Source organism: Schistocerca piceifrons, chromosome 3, assembly GCF_021461385.2.
Source record: "Schistocerca piceifrons isolate TAMUIC-IGC-003096 chromosome 3, iqSchPice1.1, whole genome shotgun sequence".
NCBI classification, from domain to species: Eukaryota; Metazoa; Arthropoda; class Insecta; order Orthoptera; family Acrididae; genus Schistocerca; species Schistocerca piceifrons.
This window is the reverse complement of record NC_060140.1, coordinates 213,996,505-214,015,055: the sequence shown is the minus strand read 5'-3', so window position 1 is coordinate 214,015,055 and position 18,551 is coordinate 213,996,505. Positions and strand designations below refer to the sequence as shown.

The following is an 18,551-nucleotide window of genomic DNA, read 5'->3' as shown; positions in this document are numbered from 1 at the left end:
CATTCATTCAGTTTTGTGAGTATTACATCCTTGTGCACCATGCAATAAATTTATGTCTAAGAGTTCCTGAACAAGTTTTGTTCCATCTTAAGCACAAGGTCAAGAACAATAAACAATGATAAACTGCTCTGTGGACAAACCACAGATGATAGTGTGTTGTTTTGTGAGGTTGGGACATCACTGCAGAAACATTAGCAGGAGCTTACACTGCCTTAAATATTCATTTCTGAGAATTTCTTCCTCATCACAAAGTAGTCTATGATCTTCAGTTGTCTGTATAATTTTGATCCTAAAGGTTTAGTATATCATGTGTTACTTTACAACAATTGTATACGTATGTTTAACACACACTGAGAGAGTTCTAAAGATTTCTACCTCTCAAGTCAAAATATGTTGAAGAAAAATTTCTTGTAGACTTTTATTTTCCTCACAAGTAATTGTGTATCAAAGTGGTATCAAAAGAAAGAAGCCTAAAATTTAAATGTCACTTATTAGCTATTTATGTTGTAGAAACTGGTTGTGAATAAAATACTTGTTTCAGGTATTTGATGCAACAAATTCCACAGCTGACCGTCGAAGAATGATACATGAAATAGTTGTAAATAAGATGGGTTTCAAATTATTCTTTGTGGAATCTGTGTGTGATGATCCTCAGATAATAGAGCAAAATATAATGGTATGTATAAAAGTATTCTTTGTTTTATGTAAAGGGTATATATGATCACTATGTGTCATTGACTTAGTTTGAAATATTTAGTTTGAGGACTTTAAGAAACCATTTATTTTATCAATGTACAAGCTCTCAGTTTGTGGTATCTCGTGATAAATTAAATTCTTCAAACTCAGTCATTTTCTCATGAGCACCTTCTTTCTTTCTCTACATGTTTATTTTCAAATATTAATTATATTGTTATAGCTTTTTCCTGCCTTTCCTCTCTCCAAATCTTGGAGAAACATTCTTCAGTTATATCTTTTTCTTCAGTCCTCTCTTGAACTGTTAATGAAAATGTAATTTCTGAAAGTTGAATGTTAAATGTTGCTCAATAAATGTTGCTGTTGGCATTACCTACTTCTTTATTATACAGCATGAACCTAAACACACCAACAACATTTTGAAGATTGTCCAGGAATACTTTCTGAATATTTTGATATAAGGGTTCCATGGTCTCTGTTAGTTTATTATAGAGTGATTGCATTTTGTTTGATTTCTTTTCCCCCTTTATCTTTGTGTATAGCACTAAAAATATCTGCACAGCAATACAAATGTTGTTGGAATGTTCTGTGTGTCTTATTGACAGCAAACTTGATCCAGCCATTCATAGTACTTGTCATCGACAACAGTAATGCCCACTTTACACTCTGCCTTGAAGCTTGAATTCAATACACTCAGTTCTCTCTCAGGTTTGTTTTTCACAAAGTGTTAGTTGTATGATAACAGTGAAGCATAGAAGTATGGATAGGTTTACCAATGAAGAGTTGGTTGATATGCAGTTCATGTATGGGTTAACTGAATGTCAAAGAACATCACAACACTATGCTGAGCTGTTCTGACAGCGATGGTAATCACATCACAGTAACTTTGCATAAGTAAATATGTATAGTTTGTGTGTTTTGTTTTGATAATACAGGATTACTATAAATGAGTCATTCATTTCTAATTTCTTTTTCCCAAAAGATTATATGTAGAAATATGATTGATGCATGGAATAGAACTGTAAAGTTACTGAATTTGCATTGTGTCCACCAACTGGCTTCGTGTGTCAATGCCTTGACAAAATGGAAACAAAACAAAAAATTGAACGTTTCACCTATAAGATGATATTCAGCAACTGAGCAACCTTCCATTTATCTTGAGAAGTTATTAGCCACAGTGTTAGTGTGTAAGTCACTGAAAATCCTTATGAAATCATGGTGAATGAATGAGATTCACCAAAGGTCAATGTTTTCTGTGCACTGTCACAGACGAAGCTGTATGGGCCATATCCCTTCTATGGGAAGACTGTGCCAAGTATGCATTGCTTTGATATGTTGCAGTTTTGGTTGTTTCCACAACTGACTAGTGATTCCAAGAATTTTTTTCTTTTGGGCCACATTAAGGACTTTATTCACATATGCCAATTTCAGAACACTGGAACAGTAGACAAAAAATCAATGTTACTGTAAAGACCATGGAGAGGATGTGGCTACATAATGTATGGAATGGACTTGACTACGAGTGACTAGAGGGGCACTCATAGAACATTTGTGGAGTACAAAATGCAAACTTGTAGAGTTTACGGTTCTATTCATGCTTCCATTGTACTTACACATGTAATACTTTGGAAAATATAGAGCTCTGAAAGAATGAATCATTTACAGTAGCACTTTAACTGTGTGGGGCTCAGTGGTTGTATGCAAGTATTTCAATTGGATGCCAATCTCATGACTTCCATGTCCCTGACGTATCCTAGTTATCCGACAAGGGAAAGGGGACCTACAGTTTAACATGGAATCCAAATCACGGGTGACTCCTAACATCGATGAGAGGCGAATGTTAGATTAAAGGCAGACAGAAAATTTCCATTGTCCAACTGGGATTCGATTCCACAACCTCTCGGTTTTCAGGTACATGCTTTACCACAAGACCATCAAGCCTGTCACTACGTTTTGATGACTGAATATTACAGGCTTTTTTTTGCTGTTCTGAAGGTATCACTGTTATGTTGGTATTTTCACAGAAACAAAGAAAACTGCAGTAGCAAACTGAATAAATCACAATTACATCTTTACTCCATAAAGACTCGCTGGTAACCACGGGTCCCTTCTGCCACAAATTACTCAGAAAATATCTCTGAATAGCCTCCAATGTTTTATCAGTGGTGTTTGAGTTCACCATGTATAATGTCTAACAGCTACAAAAGAATTGAGCAAATAGATTGTGGATATACAGTGTTTGTGGAAGTAGAAAGATTGGTAATAAAAAATAGAAAAGACAACCTGTTACTTACAAGTGAATAATGGGTAGTGCATCTACCTGTGTAACAAATCATAAAGTCATGCTAGCTTTTAAGCTTCCACACTTTTTCTGGTAAGGTTGTTTATATTTCTAGGCCTTTGTTATGTGGAGAAGATCATGACTTCATGGATGAAATTACAGAAGCGTATTAATGTAATTGGTCCAGAGTTAACTGTTTTGTATTCTGTCTGTGGAATAAGGATCAACTGTCTATGTTCAGCCATCAAAGGCAGCTGACATGTTTACAGTCCTTAACATCAAATTATACATCAATGCCCTAGTTGAATTCCACAGGTGTCTGCAGCATTTTCAGAACTGAGAGTGCAAGACACTGTTGATTGTGATCAGTCAATTGTGTGAATATGTTTCACAGTCTGTTTTCCTTCCATTTCTGTACGCATCTGTAACACAACACTTTAATCCATGGGCCTTAATTATTTTAATTGCATGGAATAAAAATCTGCCTCACAATCCAACACTTGAAGGAAAGGGATCAATGAACCACTTCTGCCAAGTATCTTTGTATGACTACAATGTGGGGTATTCATATTTGTCAGTCAGCTTATTTATTGAGTACATGGATTCATTAGACAATGAAAATGACTTCACATATTTTGTGAATGTCCATAAAGCTTTTATCATAATTAATTGCATCATATTTATTTATTCAGTAATCCACAAGGCAGCTGCCAAGCTGCATAAGACACCAGCCACAATTATGTATATACATGTTATGCATTTTGAAACACATGCTGTCTTGCATAGTACAGAGTTGCATAACTTTGTAATAATGCAAGGCTAAATTTAGTTGCACTACCTGTGTGAAGCTGTTCTACACACTCTCTTAAGAATAATAAGGATGGAAGCTGTTTTCTTCATTCTTAAATTAGTAGATAATAATGATAGCAGCAATTTGTTTATAATTAAATTGCTATATCACTTATATCACTATTTGCAAAACCATCAACAGCGTAGAAAAAGTATCCACCTGTGTTGCAAAAAATAACACAATTTAATACATGAAAGTCCGTATAGGGTTCTGCCACAATATACACAGTTCATTAAGCAAAAGGCCTTTCTCAATTTACATTGGATTTGTTGTTGTTGTTGTTGTTGTTGTTGTTGTGGTCTTCAGCCCTGAGACTGGTTTGATGCAGCTCTCCATGCTACTCTATCCTGTGCAATAGAGATGGGCAAACTGAAACACGTAACTGTTTCGAAACAAATGAGACAGTGCAATGTAATGTTTCGATACGCTGTTTCGAAGCAGTGAAACAGTTTGTGTTTTGTAATCTAATAAACCTACACATTGTATTATCTTGATTGTCTACTGTATAAGTATGTCCACAGAAACACAAATGAGGTGCCAGAGCGCTAATCATATCGCAGAAAGTATGAAATTATCACTTGGCAGTTTTGTATTTCCTGCAGCAAATGCACTGCTTTCATGTCGTGTGACTTTCATACTTTTCAATTGGCTGAGGACAGCCATAGCTGAAGACAGAAGAGCCACCACGAACGGAACTGGAGGTGGGAGCAAACTGCAGAAACAACGGATATGCTACTGGGATTCCCACATTCCGTTAGTATGGGTAATATACCCAGCCTGCTAATATCCATGCACACAAAGGGAATCATTGTGGATAATAGGCACAGTGACTATAGACTCATAAATAACGCCAAATAATTCGAATAAATAACAAAATATAGCAGAAAAAAATTGTCTTTCAAGGTGCTTCGAACTGTTACTATAAATTCACCATGCTTCCTAGCCGTTCCCGTTCACCATTACACTATCAATGATATGTCAAACAGATTTCTTGCAGTTATACCTACATCAAATTTATGTGTACCAATGTCTAATAACTGTCACGCTACGCCTTTTTATATTCAAAATGTTGTAGGCTTACTTGCGTTTTTTAATATGATTACTGTAAATGAACAGAGAAGCGTATGTTATCAAAAAGTGTAATTTAACTGAATGTTTTTCACATATTTATGATTTTGAATGTGAATAGTATGCATTGTTTTATTGTTTGGTTAGTGTTTATAAAGCAGATGTTATGCCATTTCGGAATATGACAGTTAGCTAGAAACGAAGCTTTATTTTCGGATATCTTAAGCTTCATGCTATTGCATCGCAAAAAGATTTCTACACTCTTGAAAATGTTTCATGAAGTGGTATGTAAAATGTGTTTCAGTACCTGTGCCGAGCCCGAATCTCGTCTGACACGGAATGAAAGATCACTGTTTCAATACAATTAGTCCGTTCCAAGCACAGGTGGACTGAAACAGCCTTATTTTGAAACAACGATACAGTTTCTGTGTCTGGCTCGAGATCGAATCTGGTCCAGTTATCCGAGACAGGGGCGGAATGAAACACCACTGATTCAAAACAGTGAACCGTAGCCATTCCGAAACACTGAAACAGTTCCACGTATCGATACACTGTATCGAAACATAGAAACAGTAGCCAAGTCTACTGTGCAAGCTTCTTCATCTCCCAGTACCTACTGCAACCTATGTCCTTCTGAATCTGCTTAGTGTATTCATCTCTTGGTCTCTCTCTATGATTTTTACCCTCCACGCTGCCCTCCAATGCTAAATTTGTGATCCCTTGATGCCTCAGAACATGTCCTACCAACCAGTCCCTTCTTATAGTCAAGTTGTGCCACAAACTCCTCTTCTCTCCAATTCTATTTAATACCTCCTCATTAGTTATGTGATCTACCCATCTAATCTTCAGCATGCTTCTGTTGCACCCCACTTCAAAAGCTTCTATTCTCTTCTTGTCCAAACTATTTATCGCCCATGTTTCACTTCCATACATGGCTACACTCCATACATATACTTTCAGAAACGACTTCCTGGCACTTAAATCTATACTCGATGTTAACAAATTTCTCTTCTTCAGAAACGCTTTCCTTGCCATTGCCAGTCTTCCTATTATATCCTCTCTACTTCGACCATCATCAGTTATTTTGCTCCCCAAATAGCAAAACTCGTTTACTACTTTAAGTGCCTCATTTCCTAATCTAATTCCCTCAGCATCACCCGACTACGTTCCATTATCCTCGTTTTGCTTTTGCTGATGTTCATCTTATATCCTCCTTTCAAGACACTGTCCATTCCATTCAACTGCTCTTTCAAGTCCTTTGCTGTCTCTGACAGAATTACAATGTCATCGGTGAACCTCAACATTTTTATTTCTTCTGCATGGACTTTAATACCTACTCCGAATTTTTCTTTTGTTTCCTTTACTGCTTGCTCAATATTTAGTATGTAATATTTTCTTAAAAAGGTTTTTATGTAATAATAATATTCAAACCATTTCTTCTTCAACACAGGAAGTGAAAGTAAGCAGCCCAGACTATCAGAACATGAATAAGGAAATGGCATTGAAAGATTTTCTGAAACGTATAGAACATTACCAGGAAAGATATCAGCCCTTGGATGAGAAATATGAATCCAACCTTAGTTTCATGAAAATATACAATACAGGTAAAACTCTTTCATGTTTTGTGTGTGTGTGTGTGTGTGTGTGTGTGTGTGTGTGTGTGTGTGTGTGTTTTATTTTGGACAATGATGGATAGTATGAAAGCCAAAAGTCAAAGGCATGGGATGAGATCAAGATATGAAGAACTATAGGTGCAAAAGAAGCAGGAGGGGGGACTGTAAGAGATAGAGGTATGAAGATGAAATCATGGGGATGGTTAAGTGAGATCATGGAAACAAAGGTATCTACAAGAACTGTGATTGGATAGAATGTTTGAGATGTAGAACAGAAAATTAAAACATTTAGATAGAATTTAACAGTTGGAAAGGAATGAGAAGGAATTGTGAAATATTGTTCACAGTATGTATCAAGAAACTTTTTCTATGGAAAATGGTCATTTGTAGATTATTAGAAAAGAGACATTGTTAAGGAGAGACTAAATGAGAAGTAATGTTGCAAGTGCCTAGGTACTTCATATCAGTTATACAGTAAGCTCTGTGAATGCACAGAAATGTGGACTATAGTGCTTTGCACTGCTGGTAAGGAATGTTTCCATATGCCTATACATCCCTTTAGGCAGTTATTTTTGCAGGCTGAACCAATACAGACAGCTGTGCATTTTTTGCATGTCAGCTGAGAAAGGTGCTCTGTGCACTAACCTTGCTGCTGTGGATTGTGCAAGACACCAAATGAGTGTTAATGATACAAATTTTGTATTACAGTAAGGAAAGGGGTTGAAACCAAATAGAAGCAAGACAATAGTGTGTTATAGTTGTAACAACTTTGTACATTTTATCTTAAGCATTCATTCAGAAAGTTATCAGATGTTTCATTTAAAAGAGAAAATAATTGAAAGCTTTATTTTTTGGTTAGTGTTTATGGCTTTACAAATATTTTAGTACCAATACGCAAAACACAGTCTTTAAATTATTTTTTGTGACCATTTTAAGTGAAACTGCGTTTGAAAATCATGAATTTCAATTTTGTGTTACAGGTGAAAAGGTGGTAGTACATAAACATGAGGGACATATACAGAGTCGAATTGTTTACTACCTAATGAACATACATATAACACCTCGTACTATTTATCTCACAAGGGTAAGTTTTTTGATGCTACAAATCTAGTAACACCCATTTTTATGAATGAAACTATAATTTGAACTAAATGTCATTCATCATGTAACATTTATTTCCTCATTGTGGCTGAAAAATCAAAACATTGTTTTCTTGGTCTTTAGAATTTGGCTCACTGCAGTTAGTGCATCTGTTATCATTGCCACCGTGAATTACAGATTTAATCAGGGGAATTGTATCTCAACTTCAGTCTGATTTTCACCTCTGTACATCCACACTTTTCTATTGAATTAAATTATTTTCTTAGTTTGCTTTCATTATAAAAATTACTTTTATTATACACTTATAGGAGTGATGAAGTAAGTGCAATAGAAAGAATTTTCTTATATGTTGTAACAAAAGTTAAATAGTAACATTAGTTGGAATTTCTGTTACAGTGCTTTAGAAACATTGCTACTTGAAAACTATGAGAAAAGTGTGTACACTCATTAGATGATAAATATTTGTTATTTTGTAATATTTCAGCATGGTGAGAGTGAGCAGAATTTAGAAGGACGAATTGGTGGAGACTCTGAGCTTTCCTATAGGGGGCACCAGTATGGAGCTGCACTGTCTGCATACATTCAGCAGCAAGATATACCTGGCCTTCGTGTTTGGACTTCTTGGCTTAAGAGAACCATACAGACAGTTGCCAATATACCTGCTCCACAGGAAAGGTGGAAAGCTCTTAATGAAATAGACGCTGTAAGTATTTCATGTATTTTGTTTTTTCTAGAGTTGTATGTTTTCACCTTTGTTTGAACTGAATGAACCCATGGATCAAGGCAAGAAGGCAATCACATGGATGCAGCATTTTTTAACTCTGAAGAAGCATTTGACTCGGGAATATGGGCACCTGCAGAAATTTACTGGGGAGGGGACAAAACTCTCAAATAATTGCCATTGTGTACATAAATGAGTCGGTCAGTTTTGAAACATGTCATGCCACAAGAAGTGCATTTTATAAGTGCCTCAAAAAGCACTGTACCTCAGAGAGTTGTTGGTTATCCACTTGGTTCTGCAAGTGTATGAGGATACTGTAATGAATAAAAACTCTGAATTCAGACTGGATTGAGGATTTCTTGGTAGGGATCATGCAATCCAGCACATTATTTCGGATGGAGTGTCATCAACAAATGTAGAAGTAATCTCAGGTGTGACGCCAGGAAATGTGTTGGGACTATTACTGTTCATGTTGTATATTAAAAACCTGGCAGACAATATTAGTAGCAACCCTAGACTTTTTGCAGATGATGCAGATATCTACAAGGAAGAAATGTCTGAAAAAATCTGCACAAATATTCAGCCAGACCATCACAAGATTTCAAAGTGGTGCAGAGATTGGAAACTTGCTTTCGATGTTCAGAAATTTAAAACTCTGGTCTTCACAGAATGCAAAAAAGAAGCATCCTACGATTACAATATCAGTGAGCCACAGTTGGAATCAGTCAGCCTGTACAGATACCTAGGTGTAATAGTTTGTGGGGATATAATCTGGAACAATCACATAAGCACAGTTCTTTTAAACTTATGTGAACAACTTACTGATTCTGTAGTCTTGTAGAAGTGCCTACTGATGACAGCGGAATAGATTACCGTAATTATGTAGAGGAACGGAGAGAGAGGGACGGGAAAAGGTTCTTAAGTAATTTTTTGTAGAATAATGTGGGTACCTGCTGCACATTTTTTACATCCTACTCATTATGCATATTAAAATTTGTGGTTAGCCGCCAACGGCATTTGTAACTTGTACCTCTGTATCAAAAGTTTGTGTTCACCAACGAGTAGGAGTCACACAAAGTAATAGTCTTCATCTTGCAAAAGATTGGAAAGAGTTGGAGAAAATTCAGTTAGGGATTTATTACAAAGTAGTTCAGAGCTGTGGGTCAAAGAAGCAGCACCAGGACAAGTTGAAAGAGAAAATGAATAGTGACATAATAGCAATAAACAGGACTTTTTTAAAGAAAAAGAACAGATGAAATTATCAATGATGGAAAGAGTAGGCAACAAGTGTCTCTTAATGGAAGAAAAAGATGAAAAATGACCTATAAAAACAAAAATAAATAAAAGCTTAAAAAAGTAAAGGTATAAATAAACAGTGGACGAAAAATAGACAAAGTATGATTTTTTGGGGAGAGAGGGAAGGGGGGGGGACTGAATGGAAAGGATTGGATAGATAATGTCAGGAGCTAATGAAGTAAGATTCTGCAATTGGGTGGCTTAAGCAAGGAAATGGGTGCCACGATCATGCACCTTATTTTAAAAGATATATTGTACCTTAGGCTACTAAATGTTAAAAGTAGGTTCTGTTTCAAATCATTTTCATTGAGATTTTAGTGGTGATTATGCTGGAATAAAAATCTAAATTCCGGTTGCGTGCACACTGAGCATGGTGATGCTGTGGTAAGACACTGGACTCATATTTGGGAGAACAGCATTTCAAATCCCTGTTTATCCACATTTAGGTTTTGTATTATCTCCCTAAATTGCTTAAGGCAAATACAGGTTAATCCCTTTGAAAGAGCATAGCCAATTTCCTTTCCTGTTATTCCCCAGTCCAATATGTTCTCTGCCTTTAGGAATCTCATTTCTGATGCCACATGAAACTCTAATCTTATTCCTTTCTAGATGCACAACTCTTAACTCTCTCAATGTTTTTTTTACGAGAATTAGAAAAATGAGACAAGGAATAGATTCAGGAAGAGTATATGAATTGATTAAAATTGGTTTGGCTAACACAAAGTTGACCGAGCGAGGTGGCGCAGGGGTTAGCATACTGGACTCGAATTCAGGAGGACGACGGTTCAATCCCGCGTCCGGCCATCCTGATTTAAGTTTTCTGTGATTTCCCTAAATCTCTTCAAGCAAATGCCAGGATGGTCCCTTTGAGAAGGGCACGGCTGACTTCCTTAACCATCCTTCCCTAATCTGATGAGACCGATGACCTCGCAGTTTGGTCTCCTCTCCCAAAACAACCCAACACAAAGTTGGAGGAGAGGTGTAGTGGGTGACATGTATTTCAATTTAGGATATGACTGTAGAAAGTTATATGCCTGGCATAAAAGTTAGTTTATTTCAATATGTGTACAGCAGTTGGTTAGATTGATGTCAGTATCAAAGAAGATGGGATGTCATTTAGAAGATTAAATGTACAGATTAATCCTCTGTGAAAGCAAATTAAGAGTTTACATGGTGAAAATATTGTCAGGTTCTTGCAACCAGAGGAAATGTAGAGAGTTTCTAAGACTGTCTTCTCCAATTGATCCATGGAAAAGTTGGCAAAAGAGGACTTTCAAGTGGCTCCTATGACCTACACTATATCCATTTATTCAGTATATCTACCCCTCAAAACCAAAACAAAAGAGTTCTGACAGGTTTGAAATTTATGAAGGTGAGAAGTAAGGATGTCACAGAATTCCTTTCATGTGGTTAAAGGTCAAGAGATGTTCAGCTAGAGATTAACCATGTACTTTGGGAAATCAAACAATGGAAAGTCCTGGATGAAATAACTGCAGTATGGAAATGATAGGCTGCTACACACCACATAGAGGAGGCATCGAATCGTATACAGGCACAATGAAAAATAATGGTAGAAATATTCAGCTTTCAGATTACACCCTTCATCAGAAGTAGAGAAACACACACAGGAACACAGACACTGTCATGAAACTTCCTGGCAGATTAAAACTGTGTGCCAGACCGAGACTCAAACTCGGGACCTTTGCCTTTCGCGGGCAAGTGCTCTACCAACTGAGCTACCCAAGCACGACTCACGCCCCATCCTTACAGCGTTACTTCTGCCAGTACCTCGTCTCCTACCTTCCAAACTTTACAGAAGCTCTTCTGCGAACCTTGCAGAACTAGCACTCCTGAAAGAAAGGATATTGTGGAGACATGGCTTAGCCACAGCCTGGGGGATGTTTGCAGAATGAGATTTTCACTCTGCAGACACTGTCGTATCCGGTCACCAAGGTGCTAAGTGCCTGGATACAGCAGTTGCCCTGTGTGTTTTCTTTCTACATTTGATGAAAGATGTAGTCCAAAAGCTGAACTTTTCAAGCATTCTTTTTCATTGTGCCTGTATGTGACTCAATGCCTGCTCTGTGTGGTTAGTAGCACTCTATCCTTTCTTATTCGTACACTGGGAAATATTGATGTAGAGAGAAGTCTGTTATATTGGGTGGCCAGTAGGCAAAAAGTAAAAGTGGGAGAAGCATAGATTATGGAATATCTTATAGTCTTTGGTATTTGAATGAAGCTTTGGAGAACTGGTTGCAAATACTGATCAACTAAAGCAGATCCCATCAAGAAGGAGAACAATGAGGTGTGTTGAATGAGTGAAGGTACACCCTAACAGAAGACAAGGCAATGATATAAATTTCATCTCTATGCTGTGTTAACAGTAGTATTGTTATGCTATTCATGCTCATGACAGATAAAGTTAATCCTGTAAATTAGGAAGAAAGATGCCACTTTGAAAATAGCTGCTGCCTCTTCAGTCATACCATTTACAGGGGTTGGGCAGAAATATGGAAACACCACAAACACAACACATTACCATGGCTAATACGGTGTAGGAAGACTGTTGACATTCAAAACAGCTTCCAGTCATCTCAGAATGGATAAAAACAGTTTCTATATGGTTTCCAAGGGAATCCTATACCATTCTTCCTGCAAAATATAGGCAACTTCAGGTAACAACGATGGATGTGGATAGCGAACATGCATCCTCCTTTCCTAAGTACACCATGAAGGCTCAATAATATTGAGGTATGTGACTGTGTAGGCCAAGGAGATGTGACAATTCATCCTCGTGCTTGCAAAACTTGACCTGAACAATGCCAGCTCTGTGCAGAAGGGTTCTGTTGTCTTCAAACACAGCATCACCATTGGGGAACAAACATTGTACCCGGGGATGGAACTGCTCGGTAATGAGACCTTGCAGTGTAACTATAGGGCCCATGGAATACCACAGTATGGCTACCCAAATCATCACCTAACCAAGATCATCTTCCACTCTTGGGATGCAAACTTGGTCAGAAGTTGGAGACAACATGAAACAAGACTTATCCTACCAAATGGCATTGTACCATTGCTCAATATTCCAGGTTTTATGGCACTGGCATAACATTTTCCAATTATGGACATTTGCATCACTTATGAGAGGTTTTGGAATTTCAGCTCACTCTACAATTCTCCACTTACATAGTTCACTTTCTATTGTTTTGATGCTGGCACTTTCTATTGTTTTGATGCTGGCAGGGTTCGCAAGTATGACATTCGGTTGTGAAGTGACTTTTGCAGCTGTTGTCCTCTTATTTTTTGCTGCAATCATCTTCCATGACCATCCATCTCAATCAGTCAACAACACTTTTGTCCAAATTGTGACTTGGCAGATGATGTTTTTCAGCTTTCCCTATATGCCGTGTAAATCTTTGATACAGTGCCTCTTAAAACATCAACCGCTTGGTCTACCTTGGCTACTGAAGCTCCCATCATACAAGGTCCAACAATTTGCCTATGTTTAAATTCCCTTAGTGCAAACACAATGCACGCAGAACACAGTTCCGACCACAACAGACACTTGCAATGTATTGAAGATACTGTATAGGTTCCGTTTTGGGTGTAATACAACATAGCAACCTGCAGGTTTGGTTAGCATTTGTATTTGTGTTCAGGCATGCATTTCTTGACATGTTTTCATATTTTTGTCAAGTGCCAGTAGCTGCCATTTTTCTGCTGTTGGTAGCTTAGTATTACTTGATTACAATGGTATTCTTTTAAAAAATGAGTTTTATGTAGTACAGTACATTACTACTAGTCACACAGCTTTACAATGAGGCCCCCAGTACACACCAGTCCACGCTGTTACTTTTCAGTCCGTGAATCTAAATATTTAGATATCTTTCAAAATAAGTGGCTCTTGAGCTAGGTTTTTATTATTTATTTATTTATTTATTTATTTATTTATCTGTTATTTTTTTGAATTGGTAGATTCACAACTTCTTACATAACTCCATTCTAAACCATAGATAAGGAGACAAGTCTGCATGAAAATTAACAGAATGCTTAGCTTTGTACATCTTTGGAAGAAGCTAAAAGGTGGGCATGTGTAGCTTAAGTGGAGTAATAAACTTCAGAAGCTTATTCAAGTCTTTTTAATTGTGTAGTGGAATTATAGTGACAGATGATATAAGTGGTCAAGTCAGTTTTCTCTCCAGCTTGTTGACTAACGAAAAAAATCTTCTATATTTCATTGCAGTTCCATTGTAGTGATCATTTTTCATACAGGTATTCGACAGAAAAATTTTTTTTGAACAATTGTAAAGGAAAATGATAAACTTATGTCACCTGTTGTGCAGGGAATTTGTGAAGAGATGACATATGAAGAAATAGCTGAGAAATACCCTGAAGACTTTGCTGCCCGTGACCAAAACAAATTTAGTTATCGCTACCCAAGGGGAGAATCTTATGAAGATCTGGTGGCACGGCTGGAACCGGTCATCATGGAATTGGAACGTCAGGGCAATGTCTTGGTTGTCAGTCATCAAGCTGTGTTACGCTGTTTGCTTGCTTATTTCCTTGACAAGTCAGCAGGTATGTTCTCAGCATAGAAGAAAATTCGCTTTTCAGCATATTCATGTAACAATTATGTTAATTTTGCTTAAATTCTCTTTAAGAAACTGACATCTTTGAGTAACTGACAACACATACTTCCTTTTTAAGTGTGTTCTTGGTCTTATCAAATGTTGAATAATTCAGTTTTCTTTATCTATTGTAGATGTAATCAAAGTGTTTCAGCTTATGCTGTTCCTGTACTACAGTATTTAATTTAGTTTCTAGCTGCTGCATTATCATCTGCAGCCTCAGTTTGATGTAGGTAGCGGTGTAAGTGATAGGTAGCGGTGTAAGTGAAATATTGATATGTTCTTTTGAAAGTGACCAAAACCTTAAAGCAACCAGTCAACAAAACAGTAGATTTGATTCACTTCAAAGCTTTGCATGTAATAATTTTGTTTCAAGATATTTTATCTAACATGAATATCTCAATAGTTATAATGCTATACTGCTGCTGGTATCCTTTGACACTCTAGGACGTATTGTCTGTGGGTATTGTCCTTCCTTCCTGTTTTCTTACCACACTTTCAACATTTTCTGCCATCTCATAGTGTGTAGCTAATCTAATATCATCACATGGGATTGCTAACACAAAAAACGTTAGAAGGTAATAAAATAAAGATTATGCTTACCATACAAAACAATAACAGTGTAAGATAGCTGAAGAAAATACAGAAAGAAAACACTAGCTTGATAAACTGCACTGAAGGGAAGAATTCAATAAACAAATAAAATATTTGATAGAAATTCCACAGTCAGAAACTGTATAAATGATCACACTATTTCACAAGGATTTAATAGAGCCCCTGTAAAAATAATGTCAGCCTTCAAACTTGGGAATAAAGCTCAAAACTGGCTGATGAACATGCCAGCTAGAATATGTCTCATTCTTGTAAAGTCAAAGGTAGTTGCTTTGTCTGTCCTAGTGAAGATGTCATTGCTGTCACATGCCTTTAGCCCCTAAATTTGTAACAGGGCAACTCTTCATCTATTCTGGGTGATTATATTTTAAAATTCCAATGCAGTGGACATGAAAAATTTTGTTTCAAGATCACAGATCAATTCAAGTGAACGATACAACATATAGTGAAACTTGGTACAAAATGTACTACGTTAAAAACTAAAGAGGGTCTAACTATGTATGCAAAGATCTTCTGTGAACTGTGCAAAGTAGGAAAGAGATTATTAATAATATTGAAGCTGTGTGGGCATATCGTGTCATGCAAGGATAGCTTTGTTGATAAGAGCACTGTCTGAAAATTGCATTGTTTTGGCTTTAAACCCTGCCCTGGCATACAATTTTAATGTGACAGGAAGTTTCAAACCAGTGCATACTGTACTGCAGAGAGAAAGATTCACTCCAAAAGTCAAATATTGCCAGCATAAAAACAAAAGTTCAGTCAGGAAAAAATGGCATGCAGAAATCTTTAGTTTAATAGGTGTCATCTCTTTGACAAACTTGAATTTTTCATCGTTCACTGTAATTTTTTATCTTAAAGTGTTAAAAGATTCTGTTATAGTTTTGTCCAGCAAACCATATTTGTGAATGATTAAATCAGTAATCTCATTCCAACAGATGAGCTACCGTACCTGCAAGTTCCTCTACATACAATCATTAAGCTAACACCAGTGGCATATGGATGCAAAGTTGAGCACATAAAGCTTCCTATTGATGCAGTTGACACACATCGTCCTAAACCGAAGGTAAGCATTAGTATTACTATTTTCATTTGTGACTTCCATTGCATTATGGTCATTGACTATTAATAATAATCTCTCCTCCAGAGAGTTCTTAGGCAGAACCTTTCTCATTAAGTTTAGATGATATGTTATATGATCTCTTCATTTGATATTTAATTTATGGAAATAACCATTTTTCATTGCCACGTTTAAAAACAACATACATCACCACTTACTTTGAAAATAAATTGGCAATGATCAATGTACTGCCTGAAAAATGTACAAGTTAACTGGTACGGAAATTGCAGACTGTAAGAGTGTAAAGTGAAGGGTGAAATAAAATATCTTAGGTGAAGAGTTTTTTTGAGAGAGAGAGAGAGAGAGAGAGAGAGAGAGAGAGAGAGAGAGAGAGAGGGGGGGGGGCGGGGAGGGGGGGGGAAGGATGAGCAATTAAGAAGCATGTGAAATTCCAAGTTGAAATTCATGTGGCATTGTTAGCTAGGATATCCTGTAGGGTTCAGCCACCTAAATCAGGGAGTCTTCCTTTACTCATATTAATTGTATAGCTTTTGTAGCTAAAATTTATGAAGGAGCAACCATACATTCCTCTGCACATTACAGATCATATTGTTCATGCCCCTATGCCGGGAAATAAGAATTGCTGCTTTTATGTGTTTGCCTCATATTTTGATTTTGTTAGTCAAGTATACACTACTTTTGTGCTTGTTATGGGTAAATAGTTATAAATGAAATACGAAATGTTGGTTATGGTGGCAGACTGAATCATAGGACTGCACAACATTTAGGTTAGGTTAGGTGGCAGTTTGATTGTGAGTTACCAAAGCCAAAAAAATGTGAATATAGAATTGTATGTGTATATGAAGTCATTGTTGGGATGACAGACTGATCAGTACCATAGTCTGAAGTGTATATTAGTTGAGAAGCCGATAAAATTATTAGCCACAAACAGGTGAACAAATTGTAAATATGAATTAAACAATGGAAACTCCAGGTAGGTATGTTAGTAATGTAGATGAAGATACAGTGCTACCTACTGTAACGAAGGCATGTTAATTGCAGACAGGCAGAATTAAAAGACACATACATAAAGCTTTCAGCCACAACCTTCATCATCAAAGGGTAAACATACACCATTCATACACACAAGTAAGCACACCTCATACGTGTATGACTGCCAACTCCAGCACTCGGAGCAGAATGCAGCTATCATGTGGGATGCAAGCAGCAATCTGGAGGGGAAGGGGAAAGGATAGACAAAGTCTTTCTGGTGGGGCCGATCTCCTCCCCACTCCTGTCTTCCACCCTCTTTGCTTGCCACCCTCTGCCAATGCGCCTGCCCATATTTCCTCCACTCCGTTTTTCCCCATCTCATTGCCCCACAATCTTCTGACACCGCACCTGTTGGCATTCTTGTCCCTGCATGCACCTCCAGACAGCGTTCATCCCTCCACCCACCTGTTCACCACTATCCCTTTCCCTTCGCCACCCCCTCCAGATTGCTGCTTGCATCCGGCATAATAGCTGCATTCCGTTCCGAGCTGTGTGTATGAGGTGGTGCTTGCTTGTGTGTATGAATGGTGCATGTTTTCCTTGCTGATGAAGGCTGTGGCCAAAAGCTTTACGGAAGTGTCTTTTAATTGTGACTGCCTGCAACTTAACTTGTCTTCTTTATAGTAAGTAGCAATCTATCTTTCCCTACATTGTCATAAATATGAATTGTTAGAATTGTGCACACTAAAGATCACTATGAGCTACCCACATAGAATGATATCTTATTCCCCGTGTGTATATGTGTAACTGTTCCAGATAATGACATATTTTCCCTGACAATATGATTTGTTATTAATTTGAAGCTGTAATTGTATTAGGAACTTTCTGATGCTGAGAAATCAGCTGCTAGTCTGCCAACTTAGTTCTCATAACACTCATGACAAACCTTACCAGTATAAGCCTGAAAGTGAGTGTGTGTATTGCCCTTTGCAAACTTATGCCACTTTTCTTTTGTGACATATGTTATGCCTTCAATGTGATTGTTTAATATAGTTACCATAATGACAGTGCATGGAGTGTAGTGTTTGTGTTGTTTGTGATGGAAAAGGAAGGGAGAGTATGGGATCCTGTGCAACCACATACCCTGTTTGTTTCCTATAGCACTGAAGGGGTCAACTAGCTTAGTGGGCCCATAGGTTAGAAGGGTCACCATCAACAGTATAGAATGTTCTCATTGTATGAGAAATTGTGGTCTGGTATTTGGTCAAGGACTTTGGTGTAAAGTCTGGTGATTAACAACTTTGTCACCCTTTCCATGTTTGCCACAGATTGGCTGTGAAACTATCTTCTTCCACCTCCAAGAATTGACCTAGCTGTTTAGCGTCAAGCAACAAAGCACAGGTGTGAATTTGTGACCTTGGGTACGGAGGGACATATGAATTTAAGTTAATTGACAAAATGAAAGACAAAGAAGAGAAAAAGTCATATGCCAGATGAAAATGGTGCAAGAACAAAACTTAGATGAAAAATGTTCAGAGAAGGAAACATTGTGTTCAGCATTTTTTTAGATGATTGTTCCTACACTGAACTGATAGGGCACAAACACTGTAAGCAATAATACATATTCTCCAGTGAAAC

At 37.2% G+C, this 18,551-nt stretch overlaps 1 protein-coding gene across 4 annotated transcripts in view; it reads left to right on the top strand.

Annotated features, from left to right (window-relative positions):
* LOC124789885 (6-phosphofructo-2-kinase/fructose-2,6-bisphosphatase 2) overlaps positions 1-18,551 on the top strand; it is a 372,196-nt gene that overhangs the window by 330,689 nt on the left and 22,956 nt on the right. For all 4 annotated transcript variants that reach the window (XM_047257403.1, XM_047257406.1, XM_047257404.1 and 1 more), the window contains 6 exons: positions 542-676; positions 6,343-6,496; positions 7,486-7,589; positions 8,091-8,309; positions 13,967-14,201; positions 15,799-15,926. In XM_047257403.1, coding sequence (XP_047113359.1) covers positions 542-676; positions 6,343-6,496; positions 7,486-7,589; positions 8,091-8,309; positions 13,967-14,201; positions 15,799-15,926 — 975 coding nt within the window. The remainder of the gene's footprint in view (positions 1-541; positions 677-6,342; positions 6,497-7,485; positions 7,590-8,090; positions 8,310-13,966; positions 14,202-15,798; positions 15,927-18,551) is intronic.